The following is a 15,528-nucleotide window of genomic DNA, read 5'->3' on the forward strand; positions in this document are numbered from 1 at the left end:
TTAATACATTTTTTTTTAAATATTCGTAGTAATTTTAAATGAACACCAGAGTAGAAATGATGATAATTAAGGGTGCCCTGTGTAATTTTGGGACAGGTAAAGCAGTTACATATATTTTATACAAATATGAACAGCTGATATAAACAGTGTATGTTGCCACTATAAATAACACACAGCAGAATAGGAACACTATGTTATTTGAATATTATGCCCACTTTAACACACTCACAACAAGCTTTTTTTGTTGTTAATTCTTCACAAAATCCCTTAGAATAAAACAATAACCCGTTATGAAACCAGTCTTTGTTACTTTACTATTAGCAGCCTGTGAAACACATACTTTGTTTCCATCTCTTGAGTTGAATTCATTAAAAAAAAGCTAAAGACTGCACAACTTGACAGACATAAAATAGTACTTTTGCTCTATAAAAATAATTCCCACTGGCTATTAGAATTGCACAACGGGTTGTTATTGCAGCATGGTGTGCAATGTTTCCTTAAATCTGAGGAAAATGGACAAAGGAACAGTGGACCAAAAAAAAAAAATCAGTACCAGAGAGATGCTAGCCATTCAGCTCATCCATGTACTGTTCACTGAAGGGTCACCATAAATGGTCTCAGTGGAGAAGTGGCTGTCATAAAGCCATTCTTAAGGAAGGGAAATGGGTAGAAAAGGCTGATGTATGCCAAAAAATTATTGAAGCAATGTAAGATGACAAAAGTGAAACAAAAAACTGGAGAACTTTTCCTGAAGACTACTTAAAGAAATTACAAGAAAGCTTGCCTATGAGAGTTCAGGCCATGTGGATTATAAAGGTGGTCATACCACATATTGACTTTCAGGCCTTTTAGAATTGCATAAACTCTGGTTTTGCCTTATATACTTTATTTCAATTTATATTGAAACATATTTCAATAAATCATTGTAAGTGCTTCTAATTTCCCTAGCAACATAAAGGAAAACGAGGGTTAGCTTAGGATGTTTCACTGTACTGTAGATCAGTAAGTAGAAAAAAAGCCATTTTTTTAAGCAGAAAAGGTTTTCAGTCTGTGTTCTTGTCTCTCAGTTCATTTTCTTTTTTTTAAATGCAAGATAAGTTTCCTCTCGTACTGCTTCCTCAAAACACTTTTGAAAACAGGGTTAAATAAACTCCATTTAGACCAATAACGGAAGATGTAGACCAGGGGTGTCAAACTCAAATACACAATGGGCCAAAATTCAAAACTGGAACAAAGTCGCGGGCTAACGTTAATATTTATTGAAATATATTTATTCCTCCAGATATAAGAATGAATCTTTTCTTATGGACTCAAACACGTTTTGCTGAAAAACTGAATATAGAACAAGCAAAGCTTAATACTAAACAATATATATATATATATTAGCTGTATAATACCAGTAGGCCAGCTCTAATAATAATTTGGTATGGCTTCGTGGGCCAAATGTAATTAGGCTGCGGGCCAAATCTGGCCCACGGGCCAGAGTTTGACACCTATGATGTAGACGGTGCCCATGATTTCTCTAACAGGATTTTGCTCAGATGAGATGAGAAACAAGCAACAGAGCAAGACTCGAGTCAGATGACTTGATGACTGAAAAAGAAGAAAAAGTTGATTACAGCACGTTACTATACTCAATTTATTGGTTGTTTACAGTAATTTGTTACAGTTAATGCTTTGGTGGTTACATTCTGATGCTCTTGTTATTTGTCATGCTGGTTAAAGAGGTGAAACAACACACTATTGTTCACATGGATCTAAATGCTGTATAAGTAAATTTACATTTACTCATAAAAGGAGTATCTTGTTAGGAATGTATTGCTGAAACAAATAAACACATAAATAAAACAAAGACCACAGTGAGTGAACAAAGAGCCCCACGCTGGCCATGAGACAATGTAAACTTAATCAAGGAACCAAAAGTAGATGGTGTCATTTATTTGACAGCAGGCTTTAATTAGCATTTACCACAAAACAAATTCCTATAAATGTGGCAGAGGCCTCATGCTTTAGTGAGTTAACAGCATGTTTCCAGTCAGGCTTTTCATGCCTAAAAGATAATTTTGCTGCCACTGAGTACATCTGTCACTTGATATTGAAATTGTGTCTACATATTTGATTGGGTTTTTGTGCAGTTGTAATTATGCACTGGTGTTTTATGAAAAGACAGCCATACTTTCCTCCTCTGTGGCCATGAGGAGAAGAACTTTACTTAGCAGTGAAAAGGAGCGAGAAAGTTGGGCTACAAGCCTCTTCTAAGCAAAGAGAAAACCCCTTTTGCGAAAGGGACTTTGAGCTACATTTCATCTTTTGTCTGCCAGATTGATGAGCTATGAGATGGATGATGTTCTGTAGTGCTCTGTGGCATTGTCTTATCCCAACCCGCACAAAGAGGGAGAACACTTATCATCGCAGGCTTATGTAGGCTATTGAGCAGGGGGCAGGGGTTGTCAGAATGGTGAAGAGGGGTCCAGGAGGGTGGGGGTGGTGGAAGTCCCTCGGATAAAGCGTGATGGAGATGGGCTCATGGCTGCGGAGGCAGATGGAGAGAGTCATCTCCCATGACGACGCAGCTAGAACTTCCATCCCGAAGCCAGAGAAGGACACATGCAGAAAGGAACAGGGAAAATACAGGAAGCGGGCCAAAAGAATGGTGAAAGACTGAAAAAAATGAACGCACCTATAAGCTGGTGCTGTTTACATGAATGCATGCGAAGGGGTGATTAAAGGTGACTTAAACAGACGGTTTGGTTAAGGTTTCGGTTGGCCTCTTAGCTGCACTGTGACTTGTTAGCAGGTAGCCCAGCTTTGTCGAGCTTGGTTTAGGATTAGGCTTTAGGACAGTTTGGTGGGAATGGGGCTGTGAATACAAAGGGATTAGTGCAAAGGGTTGCTTCACTGAGTGGGCTTGAATGGGTGTGTGTGTGTGTGTGTGTGTGTGAGCAGGATGGGTGGGTGGGGAATGAGATCTGAAGTTGATGGATGGATTAGATGATCCCCAAAATAAAACATTAGGCAATTAAATGAATAAATAAATAAAATATGATAGATTAAAAAAAGGTTTTAAACTATACATGTGGATTTGAGCAGATTTTTATAATGTGAATTTATTTTTTAATAAAGCATAAAAACCAGTAGGAACATATGTTTTTAGAATTTCAAAATTTTCATTAAAGAAAAAAAATACACATATAAACACACAGACTCTTATATCTATCTATCTATCTATCTATCTATAAATATATATGTATATATATGTGTGTGTGTGTATATGTAATTCCCACGTCCCCCCTTTTTGAGCCAGAGTGCAAAAAAAGCCCTACCAAAATCATTTCAATGCCTTGAACCATGTGCCACCATTAGGAACACACAAAGAGAGAGCTGACAAATGACCATTTTAATGCCTCTGTTTGACTTTAATGAATTTATATGTTATCTGGCCCTAATGGAAGGCTGCGCTGAGGGGCTGGCGCAAGGCCATAACAAATGAAAAGCTCTGATTAGTGTAGAATGAGCTGAGAAAAAAATCCCATTCATCTTGGTTAGCATCCTCCTGTGCTCTTTTATGGGTCGCTGTTACAAGGACGGGAGTGCCGGGGTGCCTGTCCTATTAGCGGGGCAGCCCAAAGGCCCGCTGAGTGGTCAGCGGCCGGGCGTTGACGGAGCGTCTGCCCGCTCTGCAGTTCAAGACTGTGAATGCCTCAGTGCGGCTTGACTCCTAAATAACCTTCTGAGGTACCGGGAGCTTCACCCCTACATGACCCCGCACTGTGAACAGGGGTGTGTGTGGGGGGGCTCCGGGGGGGTACCCAGACCAGGACTCACACTAAACAATTAGGTAAACACTGGAGAGATCCCTTCACAGGAAGACGGCAGGAGATTAAAAAGAGTGTTTTGCATTTGGAATTGTTATAGGCTGTAGTCACAGATTTAATAGGCTTTAAGCAAAGCCAAATGAGATATTTAATTGGAGTTAATAACCTACCAAATACAGATTAAACCGGATAATTTAGGAGCTGGAAGCAGGTGTTTGTTTTTGGAGTTGTGTGTAGGCTGCAAATAATAAAGCTAATTTTTTTTTTAAATCGCGTGATTTTATGAGAAGAAGTTAAAGAATCTGTGTCAGATAAGTAGAGACCTACAGACTCTAAAGTCAGTGGAGCAATTATTTTAAAATATAAGGATAACGTTACCTATTGTATTTAAACTGGTTGTCATGCCCAAACATATCGCCTGTCATCAATAAAATCCAGCTTGCATTCCCTTCCTAGACCGACTAGATTTATTTTCATTGGCCTATTAAAGATTGATCTGATTACGCTGCCTATAAATAGGAAGAAGACAACGTGTAGACTGTAAAACACCTTATTTCTTTCTTTCTGTCGCCAAAGTAACATTTTACTATGAAAATATTGCAACACAGTGTCGCTGCAGGAGAGATGTTTCGTCATGATCGTGTTGGAGCTTGATATCGACCACTGTTGTCATTGGGAGAAGCCCTGTTTTTGCCGCCCCCTCCCTCGCTGGGCCCCTGTGTAGAGCCGCCTTGCAGAGAGAGTTCAGTCGGGCTGGGAGAGGAATGTGCTGGGATGCGGAGCAGCACCGACTGTAGGAAATCGACGCAACAACTCGCGCAGTATGGACAGCAATGATCCATATCTACACCTCAGTGAGTACTCTTGCGTATTTTAGCCCGGGTCCGATCTTGCTGCGGTGCTCCCCGCGAAGCCGCTGCATTTTGTTGTGACTTCAGCGGCGAGCGCGTTTGTTTTATGGCGTCTTCTCTCTCCAGTCAGCAAGCGGTGCGCGAAAGTGTTCTCGGACTTTAACCACCAACTGCTGTGTGTGGATCCTGTTGTTACGCTTGCTCTTAAATAATCGCGTTAGAACAGCGCGAATTGAAACGAAAGATGCGGTCACTGCAAAAGTCAGGTGATCATGGCTGTGCCGGTCGGGCAAGGTCAGAGGTTGGCACTTTAATTGCGCTTATGTAATTTATGGTGCTTGTCGCGCGTCTCTTGCTAAACAGTTTGAGACAGAAACACAATTTATTGGTCTGGGTAGGTCGTCAGATCCAGAGAGGGGAAAAGCGTTCAACTGCGCAGAGGAATGGCGGATTTCCACTGATAAACAAACTTATAGGCTCCCTCTTTGTGGTAGAAAGGAGTGCAGCGTGCTAGACGCGCCCTGGTCACCGCCGTGGCCATATTCAGCTGAATGACAGCGTGATGTGATTTTGCTCAGTAAAGCTGAAGTCTGATCTGACTCGGTGACTTTGCCCTTGAACCAGTGGATTGGATTTGTTCTGTTATCCTTCTTGTGGCCGCTTAAAATCATCTGAGACAAGGAAATAGGACGTCTTGGAGCAACACGTGGGACACACTACTTACAGAAATACCCTGTGCCATTTAAGTGTTTAGTTGAAACCAAATGTGGTCTAATAGGCTTGCGCATATAGTCTCATTAAGTCACACACACTTATCCTTAAAATCTAATAGCAGGCTAACTCTTTGAAGGCAAAACTGTACCGCCTGTTTATGCTATCACAGATATCTTTGCACCATTTGGAGGGGCTGAGTATTGTTTCCATAATGAATGTGGCTCCCAGGGGAATGACATGACATCTGGATAGGAGAGTGTGTTGAGAGAAACCCACAGTGTACAGAAGTAATGGAGCAGTCCCTCAGTCCCTCAGGGCTAAACTCTTTCTTCTTTCTCTTTAAAGATCTGTTATGATTGGGCAGTAATGGCATCCTAAGATTTAGATATTAATAGATATTAGCCAATCGTGTTTCTGCATTGAAGTTCCACAGTGCGATTTAAACACTGTTCTTTTCCAAAATTGCATTGGTCTTTGTTTAAACAGAGAGTCTGTTCTCCACAGTAATGCTGCTGTAGCATTACTCACCACCCGCAAAGGCTAGAGGTCTGTCTTAAACGCGAAATAGTCATAATTTTTGGTATGAAAAAATGTATTATGAATAAATCTTAAAGTAGTTCTCATAAACCAGGATTAGCTGAATCCTCCTCTTCTGGTGCATTTGCTTTTGAATGTTGGTAGTAAAGCCACAGAGCTAAATGAAAACCACAACCACTGAAAGTCATTCCAAATCTTGTTTTGTCTATGTGTTGGCTCACAGCTATGATTTAGGATGCACCAAAGCACGTACGAAAACAGAGCCATAAACAGTACTTGTATTCTGACTTGAAAATGGTCACCCTTTGTAATCTGTCAGGAGCGTGAAGCTGAGGCGAAGCAGTGTGGAGTCAAAAAAAACAGTCTGGTGATTATGTGCAGATTGCTTCATGATCCACCTCTTCCTCCTCTTGGCTTTTCCCAGACTTGTTATGTTTCAGCAGGTTTGATGCAGGCCTGCTCGGAGCTTAAAGTAGAATCAGCATTTTTTTTTCTCTCTCAGCACTTCAGCATTTTTTTTATTTTCCATCAGTGGAAGTGATTCTAGACAAGCTGATGAGCGCGTATTTTGGGAAATTTGACGGTGAGAACTTATTTGGCTCACACAACAGGGAGGTCATGACAGAAAGAAGAACTGGATTGAAACCAGGGTGAGGGGATGGATGGGGGTGAGGGGGGTGGTTTGAAAACTCATCACTTCCTAGGGATCAACAGTTGACCTCCCAGTGCACGCACAGACAGAAGCAGGAGGACACCCACACACATTCACACACCCATGCCTATTCTTCACAGCTGCGCAGTAGCTTGTATGAGTAACTCCTTTACAACAGACTGTGACCGTGATGGCACGTGACTTAAAGAATGTGAGTTTTACCTTTTGACTGTCAAGTCCCTGCAGTAATAAAACCTCCTCCCCTCCCACTGCTGCAGAATTAAATACATCACACAGGTAGAGAAGGTGTGGCTCTTTGCAGGTATTTGCTCAAGGATCCCAGCTTGAGACATGAAGTACCCCTGTGTTCACACATTCATTAGCACACAATACCTACAAAAGGTTTATTTTCAGGCACTTTTTAAGTGAGCGTGTGCGTATTTGTGTTTCCGCGTAAAATAGTCAGCTTGCCTTGATTGTGTGTTTGAGTGGGTGCCAATTGTGAGAGCAGGATGAGGGAAAAGAGGGGGCAAAAAGAGGCCATTCTCTGGGCTAATTGCCAGTAATTAGTCATTAGTGAAGAAGGTCAAATCCTTGATTTAATTCCAGCTTTAATCAAGCAGAGAACCTTCAAAGGCTCATGTGCTAAAGCAATGTTTAGTTATGAGATGCATTGAGCTATTTCTGATTTCAACAACCTATCTAATTTGAGTTTTTAATTTGTTCACTGCTTGGAAGGCATCTTAACATCTGGCTCCTTTTTCCATCTGATATTCAATAAATTGTCATTTCCTGCAACAGCACTTCTCAGTGTGTGCAAGCTTTAAGTTGCACCTGCGCACACAGAACTAAAGCTGTTGATGCATCTGCAATATTATTCCTAGAGGGAACATTACTTGATTACTTAATTGATAGAAAACTGTTTGCCAGCAGTGCTACTATTAGTTTGAGAAATGCAGAGTGGTTCACTCTTACTGCTCTGCTAAAAAGGCTGGAGTGCAGTGAATAATAGTAATAAATATATGGAATCAAATAAGAATTAGAAAATAGTCACACAGGAAAATATTTGAGGATTCAGTAGTGAAAATGCAGTAATCTGCTTGTGGATTTGTGCAGTTTTTTTTTTCAATTTAATTTAAAAAATGCTAAATGTGTGTTTAAAATCTTCCACTGGAAATAGGCCAAACATTCCCTAGTTTACTACGTGCATGATGTGAATTATTTCTTTGTTTTGTCTTTCTTTGTCATTCATAATTGCAGTTAAGTATTTACTGGTATTTGCACAAAACAGGCATATAGAAGCCATAACCTTGAGTTCTAGGCACATTTTTAGACAGAGTTGTAAACTGACTCTGTAGGCAAAGGTGCTGGAAGTTTCTTAGCTTTACATTTGTAGCCCCAAGTTCTTCTCACCAATCACGTTCAGGCAACTTTGTTTGCATTTCAATAACTTTTAAACATTTTCTTCAGTTGTGTGCATACAATCACCTGTGAAATGAACAGGAAGGTTTGACCCGGATTTCCAGTATCCGCTGTTTGGATATCCTCGCCACACAGGAAGCTGCGAAAATTGGCCGTTGGCTTTGCAGGCCAAGTCGGCAGACTAGCTGATGTGTTCCCATGTTGACAGAATAATGTATGTGGAGTCAGTTCCAAAACAAGCACAGGCTTTGAAAGTTTAAGCACTGTGGAACTCATTTATACTATTATAGGAGTGTGATTAATGAGCCCAAGTTCATAACTCAATAGATGCTAGTTTGACTGAGCAGCCAAAATATTTCTCATGGTGCTTTTTTTGTCCTGTGGGTGCACAAATAGCAGCAACAGGTAGCAGCTAAGAACATTAGATCTCATTAAACCTCTCCATGAAGAACATGCTGGAAACCTCGCTTGGTTATTTTTAATGCTTTGAGAGTGCCATTTTAGTGTGCTGCTCCTGTCTCACTTCTACAGAGCATCAACATGTAGCAGAAGCACACATTAATGTAGCATAATTTCCCTTCTCTTTTCTGCTTTTCCACTGTATTTTCCTATAAATGTCTACACAGCTGAATATGCCACATGATTATGTCCTCAGTGCTGTCAGAAATCACTACCGGCAGGGAGAGCAGGCCATAAGGAAACCTTTCTCCTGAGGGGACAGTACGCTGATTACATTATTAGAAGTTTAGATTTAAGAATGTAGCCTAAATTTAGGGCTGCCAATTATCTTCTTCCCGCGCCTTAACAAACCATAATACATCTGTGATTACTAATTATGGCTCTCGGGGTTAATTTCATGTATTTTATGTGGGCCATGACACACTAATATAACACAGCGTGCTTTTCAGAAGGATTGCATTATTTTAATTTCTCCCTCTGGGATTTCTTAAAGAGACGCTAGCGTTTCTCCTCTTCCGTCATGTTCTCCTCTTATGTGTCGGGCCGCTGAGTCACAGGAGGAGGACAAAGCCAAACGAGTGTCACTGAGAGTATATGGTTACTAGTGGTTCTCCTTTAAACACTGTGTAGTCGATCCAATCACTTGCTGGGTAGTCTGCGCAAGAAGGCTCTGAGTTGTGTAAGGCAAATGGATGGACACAAGAAATGGGAAGTTTCTGGTGCCATATCTCAGTTTGAATATCTGAAGAAGGATAAATTAGAAGGAACACTTTAACATTTACGGGTTGGTCTATTTTGTGGTGATAATAACATGTTGCCTTGCCTCTGTCATCACTAAACAAGTAGAACATCTACTTCTTGCATGCATATTTTTAAGTCTAAAAATTATTACCTGATTTAAAAGCCTGCTACAGTAGACGCAGTCTTCCACCAAGGGTTACTTTTGCAGATCAAATCCATCTCTGCATGGTTTATTTAGCTTCCCTCAGGATTTCTCATGTATTGTTCCTCGCTGCCTTTAAGTTATATTTTTGGCCTGTGTGTGCATCTGGATTTTCACTTTGCCCTGTGTTTTCCTGGCTATCCTAGAGCACCTAAAAAAGACAATTCCTGACTTCCTGGAATGCTATCACACTTGTTAAACACACGAACATATTCACAGAGGCGACTCAACTGAACATGCTGCTAACAATACCTTTAAGCTTGTATGCTGGCACAGTTATTTCACAGCGTGATATGGTGTTAAGTTATTTTTGGCAAGACAAAATAGAACTTCAACCTTTGACCACTTCTTGTCACCCACTCAACACACGTCATTTATAAAACCTGCAAAACAGAAAGAGAATTTGTGATGTTTAAAAAAAACAAGGAGAACGTAGTGAAGAAATGTTACTGACATATAATAACCTTTGGACTGTATTAGTGTCTTCATACTGTCTTCCCTTGCTCTTTAGCCCTGAACCCTTTTTAGAGGAAGTAATTGGAAACGTCTGGTTGTACTGTACTTTTAGACAACCCCTTCCACCATGACCTTCCCCAACCGCGCCCCCCTCTGGCCAGACCTCCTGGTTGTACCACTACAACAGGTGTTTCTGTATAGATAGAGGGGGAGATAAAGAGAGAGGAGAAACATGAGTTGAGTGGGCGGTAGAGGAGCTGATTTGTGCTGCAGTCGGGCAGCAAACAGTTCCTGTGGGATTGATCTCTGGGGAAGGATAATCTGGGTAATCCTATAACCGGCGCTGTTGGACTCCGCCTCTTTTGCTCTTCACGGAGGCCCCCCCATCCCTCCCTCTACACGCCGACCCTTCCGTCCCGTTCTTCTCTGAAAAGTGCTCGATTGAGCATCCACCAAGCCAGCACTTTGAGTCTGACACCTGGTCCTGAGCGACTCGTGTTCTTCCAGCGCTACCATTAGGGCCTGAAGACATGTGGCATCCAGTGGCATCACCTGGAAGTGGGGGCAGCCCTGGAACGGAAATAGGTTATGGTCACTGTGAGTAGCTGGGTTTTGTTTTTAGTGTGTGTGTGTGTGTGTGTGTGTGTGTGTGTGTGTGTGTGTGTGTGTGTGTGTGTGTGTGTGTGTGTGTGTGTGTGGAATCATTCCGATGCAACGCGTCTCTTCTGTGGGTTTCAACAGAAGTGAAGCTTGAGCATGAAAAGCTCGTGGTGCACAGATGCATTTGAGTAATGCCTCTAATCCCTGTGCACTCTTTGATGAAGTTATTTTGAATTTCTTTCTTCCGAGGAGACACCAACAACTCTCATGGCAATTGCATCTGCAGATCGTTAAACCCGTTTTTTTTTTTCTTTTATATATATTCTTCTCTCACCCATGTTGTATATATCCCTTGCTAAAAAATAACGAAACATTTAATTATTTTTTTAAACAAGGAACTGCATCTTTAAATCTATTTCCAGGATATTCTCTGCTAACAGATTAGTTCCTGCTTTTATCATCACTGGGTCATTTTAACAAGTTGTGGCAGGTACAAGGTTTTCCAGTTGGAGATCGGGATCTAGAACTAGTGACTCACTTGAATTCTCAGATGAGTTCAGCGGGGTTGTCACTCAGTTTAAAAGGATGCTTCCAGCTCTCTTTGCCTTGTCCTTCACTGTCTCTTTATCTCTCAACACTTGTCCCTTCCTGTTAGCCCTCTTCATCACGCTTTCTTTCTCCATTTGTGTCACACTGCCTGTCACCTTTCCATCAACAGCCTCAGTGATGTGTTTGTTTCCTTTTTTTTTTCTCCTTTCTATCCTTCCTGAAGAGGTGTGGGAAGCATTGGTGTGAGCCATTAAGTGGCTTCTCTGTCTAGAGAATATGTATATCTGCAAATTGTGCATTTTAGAGCACCCTCGTGTTTTTGAGTGTCCTTGAGAAACAAATTCTTCTGAAAATACTAAAGTTGTTCAGTGGATTTTCTTGGCCTGGGTGGAAGTATGGTCTGAGGACAGTAATATAGTCTAATACCGACTTTCAAACCTGGCAGTCCAAGTGTTTTATGTTCATGGTTATGCTTATTATTGGCTCTTTCTGTTCTGATCATTCATTAAAAGCACCGCAGGACATTCGACAAAGCTGTGATTAAATCCATATTATGCTGAGCTTCAGCTATGTTGATGAAATACAGTGTTGCCTATTTAGTATCAGGAGCAATTCAATAAAACTTAAACAAACAACAGGACTATAGCTTAATAAATGCTGGCAGTTTTGCATGTTTTTCAACAGTCCAGTACAAATTGATAGATGTGGCATTAAACCGGAGCCACCATATGGTTTCATAATGATTTTCCTTGTCTGAAACAGCGATTAGTTTATAGGAACTTTTAAAGCAACCAAGCACTGGGTTTAAATAAATTTGATCCCATGTTAACTTTAAAGATATTTCTGTTGTTTGATTTTCACATTTTAGTTGCTTTGGCAATGTGGAGTAAATCATAGCTAAGAATAATTTTTAGAAGATTAAAGGAAAATCGTCAAATGCCTCTTGTAGTTAAAGGGGTACGGTGTAGTTATTCTGAGGGAGCGAATCCTTCTTTTTGAAAACTTTGTTTTGTTGTGCTAAATGTGCTACCTCCTAGCATCATGTCCGAATAACCAGCAGCTTGCCTGACTTTAGCAGTTAACTTAAAGCAAAGCCGTTAGCATGGCTATGGCTTAGAAGCTTAATCCTATCACTACCTCGCTTCTTGTCATTTAGCATTTTTCTTCTCATTTCCCGATTGGTCTTTTTATGTTTCTGTATATGACCACAAGGAACACATTGTTTTTCATGTGATACGGTACCCCAAGACCAGACTGTCTGTGTTCACTCTAGCTGCTAAGCTGGTGTAAGTCCGACTGTCTTTCTAGGATCCAGAAAGCTGGTGTAAGTGTCGTCCTCTTTCTAGGATCTGTCTTCAGTTCACGAGGTCAGGTCGGCCTGGTCGCAGCATGAGATGAATGGGTTTGTGTGTGTTTTGTGTGTCCGTGTGTGCATGTCAACAGCACATGGCTATATCTCCATTGCCCCCTTTAACAGTGAATGACTACTTCTAGGAACTAATTTGAGTTACCTCAGCAGGCGAAGCCAAAAGGGCGGATGCCCGATTTGCATTGGGACTTTCGGCCCAGCTGTTTGTTTGTTTTCCAGGACTGCTTGGTCAGCCTGTTCTGTGTTAGCTCGTGTTGTTTAAGTTCCAAACTTTTATCACTTGCAAAACAGTCTTTATCTTGTCCCTGACTCAGTTATGGGCTCATCGATTCTCTGTGGGCCTGTGTTTAAAAAACCCCCCAAAAAACAAAAGTGGCAGGTCTGTGTTTGATTCAAGAGAACTACAAACGTGGTCCGCCTGTGGGAAAACAATATATGTACTTTCCAAACAATTTGCTTTGCTTGTATGAATGCTTGCTATAGGGAAACTGAAAGAAATGGGGGAAAGAGTTTATTCCTCTTCTGTTCAGAAGTATATTTGATTTCACTGGAGGGTTTCACAGGGCAGAATTTGGGGTCAGAGAGGTTTGCTATCTGAAGCCTTTATGTTGTCACAGCCGTAAGCCTTTATGGACACAACTCCCCCCCCCCCCCCCCCACACACACACACACACACACACACTTTTCTTTATGTTTCCAGCAAGACAGGAATGATACACAGCTGTAACATCTGTTCTGCTTGTAAAATGAGCGGTATTAATTTTGGCTGACAAAGCAGTACGAAAATGGAACAGGTGTCCTTGAAGCAGCTTTGGACAGAGTGCTGCTTATGTAACAGTGGACTGTATCTTTATTTTCTATCACCAGCAACCATTCGTATCTCCTAAAATCACAGCTGTGCAGAAAATAAACAGGGGCTTTTCTCAACTCATGATCTAATGTCCTCGCACAGGCGGGGCGATTAGGAGTGTGTGGTGGTAGTGTTAGTGCAGTCATGAGGGCTGGGAAGAGAAGGAGAGCAGTGCCCTCCCCCAGCCATCCAGCCAGCCATCCGTTGCTACCTTCTTCCTCCCTGGGTCTATTCGGCTCTCAGTCCCCTCCTCCCCGGGCCTCCCACCTTCTTGACAGCTGGCCTGCTGAGCTGCACATACTTACCCGGGGATAAGAGGATTTACTGACACAATTGATCAGATATCAACCTCATTTAGTCAAGAAATGAATGTTAAAAGGGTGGTGATTTTTATGCTGGTGTGTGCAGACAATTTGAGGGGGGGTTTCTCCCCCCCTCTTTTAGTGTGAGCGAGTATGTGCGCTTGCAAGGAGTGAGTGTGATGGTTTGCAGCCAGCGCAAATGAGCCGGACTGGCAGCGCGGAGATTTCTTAATTACATGTTCACTGAATCTAATGAGCTCCTCAGGCTGTCCGTCTGATTACTTTAGGATGCATTCTGTTCTATGTCATTTGGTCACGGCACTGTCATCTACAGACTTTAACTCATTTTGCATAAAAACACATATAGAGTAGACGGTTATTGAATGAATCCATGCACATGCTGAGGATTCCTTTTTGTTGGGGTTCATGTGATAGATTTTGAAGTTTATGTTGTCATTTAGGAGTGCTGCTCCTGCTGCTCCCACCCCGTCATCCCCTCACTGTGCACTCCCAGTGCTGGTCTGCTCTCCAGACGGGAGATATTATTAGTTTGGTCTTATTGAATTACTACTCAGTGCAGCGCTCCATCCAGTTACAACCCAGTAATTAACTGCAAGGGATTTAGAGGGTTTGTGGTTTGTGATGTTTTTTTTAAACCTGTTGATCATCAGATCAATGTGATGTATTTGTGACTTTGGGTATTCCTTCCTTTGGCTTTCAAAGTAAATATGATCATCTGACACAGCAGAGGCAGTTTGATGAGGATGTTTGAATCTTTTGCATGCAAGGGAACAGAATAATGTGATGTTGTTAAGCTCAGTAAAGGTCATATTAAGAATTATTGTTAGTATTCACTGGTCTGGTTAAGTGGTTAGTCTATAAAAATGCCTTGGAGGCAAAAAGTACTAATCCCAATTTTCCAAAGACTACAGCAAAAAGAGTCAATCTTGATGTGTGTGGACATGGTTGGCACAGGTTAGTTTAATATAACACTACCGCGATTGGTTTGTTATTGTTGATAACTGTGCAATCACTCTACATTCAAAGATCTTTCAAACACAATAAGCATATCAAAAGGGAGCTAATATGAAAATAGGCTGATGTGCTGTAAAACTCTATGGGTTACATTTCTTGCTAAAAGTAGCTGTGATTTACACTGGGTCAATTTTTAGGAGCCTTTCATCGCAAAGTCAGATCAAGCTGCATTTTAGCAGGTTATTGTGCGAGTCCTGCATCCGCCCTCAGTGCAGTAATTTCTGGGAACGATCAGTAGAGACCTGCGCTGCTGCAGACAGAAAACTCTTTTGAACTTGGCTCAGGAGTTTGGTAACAAGTGACCTTTGATTTGCGACACTAGTGTTCAAAGGTGCCCTTCACTGCTCTGTTTGCTCTCAGATAGATGCTTGAGTTGCTGAAGCGTTGCATAGGTTTAGACAAGACTGAGAGGGAAAAGTCAAACGACATATTTGTGAATGCTGCAGACTGCTAACGTACATTTTTGTGCCACGAAATGAATGGATGGATTATGGTCAAATATAATCTGTGCATTTAAGAGTCTTTGTTGTGCAAGTGACTTAGATTGGACTGCCAGTTGAGGCGGGTCATTCAAGGATAGGCTTCTTTGAGCCGCTCGGGGCCCATTTGTGCTTCCTCCACTGAGCATGTTGGCCTTCTTACACACGGACACAAAACTCGCACACGCCCTTCCCAAAGCATGTTCACCTCTCTAGCAATTCCCTTTTAGGCATCCCACCAGCTGACTGTGCGTGTGCTTTTCTTTTCCCCTGTATAATGCAGCCACGAACACACTCAGGTCTGGGCGAAGATTTGTCGTTAGTGTTGTGTCAAACATGTATGTTGTTTTTCAGAGTTTAAACGGACCCTGTCTCCAGACAAGCAGGAAATCTGAACATTCAGGTCACAAATAGAACTGCACCGATCTATCCACCGATCTACCTACTTTACTTTTCATTTCTCTCCATATTTTCATCCTCATATTATCTTTTACA

General features: G+C 41.6%; 1 protein-coding gene across 3 annotated transcripts in view; it reads left to right on the plus strand.

Moving 5' to 3' along the window:
• Positions 1-15,528, plus strand: part of rxrgb (retinoid X receptor, gamma b) — a 30,973-nt gene that overhangs the window by 1,869 nt on the left and 13,576 nt on the right. Inside the window, exon 2 of one of the 3 annotated variants that reach the window (XM_082522954.1) lies at positions 4,424-4,669. The exons of 1 other annotated variant lie outside the window; for it this stretch is intronic. In XM_082522954.1, coding sequence (XP_082379080.1) covers positions 4,639-4,669 — 31 coding nt within the window. In that variant the 5' untranslated portion in view covers positions 4,424-4,638. Of the gene's footprint in view, positions 1-4,423; positions 4,670-10,276; positions 10,447-15,528 lie in introns of those variants that run through there. One more of the 3 variants, XM_082522953.1, reaches the window with a different exon arrangement.

This window comes from Aulonocara stuartgranti, assembly GCF_965226115.1.
Source record: "Aulonocara stuartgranti genome assembly, chromosome: 23".
In the NCBI taxonomy this organism is placed as follows: Eukaryota; Metazoa; Chordata; class Actinopteri; order Cichliformes; family Cichlidae; genus Aulonocara; species Aulonocara stuartgranti.